Here is a 1978-nt window from a genome sequence, read left to right on the forward strand (position 1 = left end):
TCAAGAAGCTACTCCAAATGAGGGACTCTGATTTGGTGTTTTTAAAGTTTAAGCCAGGAAGATATGAATGACAGTTTGTTATTAGTTACTGGAATATTACAGCACTTTAAGACTTTTGTCAAAATTTTGGGCTGCAGCAGAAAAAATGGTTTAAGATGTAACTGTAGTTTAAAATACAAATATTGCAAAAGGAAAATATTGAAAAGCATTAATGAATTTTCCTATCAGTAAATAATATAATTACAAGTTAAATACAAATTAAAAGGAAGCAATAAAAATGAAATCAGAAATAAAATTACTAAATAGAACTAATATCAATATTAACCTGAATAGATTTTATTTTATTCTATCTGTAGTTTGTGAAATAAATGTCTAAAAGTTTGAGTATGATGAAGTGAAGTCTTTAACAATGAATACACAGAGTTTAGCCAATGTCATCTCTATCTTTAGGAAATGAAAATATTCTTCCTATGATCTTAATATTTGATGGATCACCGCTATTATCAGTGATTCAGGAAAAATATCCATGCCACACGCTTGCGAATTACCTTATTTTTCACACCATAGACAATAGGGTTGAGTGCAGGTGGCACAAGGAGGTAGATGGTAGACAGAAGAATGTGGGTAGAGGGCACAACATGTCCAAACCGATGGCTGAAGAAGGAGAAAAAGGCAAGAATATAAAACTCAAGGAAAACAAAAATGTGAGCTGTGCATGTGTTGAATGCTTTAAGCCGTGCCTCCTTTTGGTGTAGACGAAAAACAGCCTGGAAAATAAGGATATAGGAAATGAGGATGAAAATCATGTCAAATCCTAGAATTGTGAAACCTACGAAAAGACCACATGTTTTATTGACATGAGTGTCCTCTGCAGCCAGCTTGACCACAGCCATGTGCTCACAGTAAGAGTGGGCAATTACAATGGATTGGAAAAAGTGCAATCTTTTGAGTAAAATGGGTAAAATGCCAACGAGCACTGTTGCTCGGATTGCCACAGCCAGCACCATATTAACCAGAATGAAAGGTGTAAGGGTGGTTGTGTGCCTCAAAGGATCACAGATGGCAACATAGCGGTCAAAGGCCATTGCCAGCAGGATTCCAGATTCCATGCCCTGCAAGGCATGGATGAAGAACAGCTGGGCTAAGCAAGCATCAAAGGCCATGGAATAAAAGCCAAACCAGAAGATAGCCAACATTTTCGGAGCAATGGCTACACAGAGTCCTATGTCAGTGGCTGCCAACACTGCCAAGAAGATGTACATGGGCTGGTGCAGACTGCGTTCTGTAGGGATAATGATCAGTAAAATGATGTTGCCCAGAAGAGCCACTAGGCAGACAGCAAAGAAGGAAAACCCAATCCAAAATTGCACATGCTCCAGTCCAGGGATACCAATCAGTGTCACTGTTTTGGGGTCCATATATGACATGTTCATGGATTCCATGGATGTTAGTGATCTCTTTTCACCACTGATTCTCATGCCTACAGAAGAGAATGAATGAGAAGTGAAACAGGACACTGACCTCACTATCATTAAGACATATTGGACATTAAAGAAATAAACTTAGTGCTTTAGATGACAATCAGGCCAGAATATTGAGAGGTTCTATGCAGGATGACAGGATGGCGGTAGAAAGCCATCCTACAAAACCTTTACTAGAGACAACAGGGAAAATTCTCAGGATTTCTAACCTACCATTTGTATAAGTAGAAACTATGACTCAGAACACTCTTCTTGCATTTTCCTTGACCTAGAGTCTGGGCTGTTTGCAAAACTGTCAGGCTTTCTTTCTTTATCTCTAGATACCAACCCAATTTTGCTATAGATGCAAATTCTCCCTAGGATTCTTAAGGATCCAGAAAGTACTATTGCTGTCGCCCATGATCATTAGTCCACAATCCTATTGGGAATCTTCACACTTAAGCAGTCTACTCTCGGTCCCAGAGAGCATGCTATTTATCCCCAAGTCATTGGCATTA

At 38.9% G+C, this 1978-nt stretch overlaps 1 protein-coding gene across 1 annotated transcript; it reads right to left on the minus strand.

Annotated features, from left to right (window-relative positions):
• Positions 1–503: 503 nt before the first annotated feature.
• On the minus strand, positions 504–1442 carry LOC138420461 (olfactory receptor 52A1-like). The gene has a single exon (XM_069553693.1). The coding sequence runs from the start codon at positions 1440–1442 to the stop codon at positions 504–506; it is 939 nt and encodes a 312-aa protein (XP_069409794.1).
• Between the last annotated feature and the right edge of the window lie 536 nt (positions 1443–1978).

The sequence above is a fragment of the Ovis canadensis genome, chromosome 15 (genome assembly GCF_042477335.2).
Source record: "Ovis canadensis isolate MfBH-ARS-UI-01 breed Bighorn chromosome 15, ARS-UI_OviCan_v2, whole genome shotgun sequence".
In the NCBI taxonomy this organism is placed as follows: Eukaryota; Metazoa; Chordata; class Mammalia; order Artiodactyla; family Bovidae; genus Ovis; species Ovis canadensis.

Coding starts and splice junctions, on each gene's coding strand:
- LOC138420461 (XM_069553693.1), bottom strand. CDS start 1,442: ATGGAATCCATGAACATGTCATATATGGACCCCAAAACAGTGACACTG.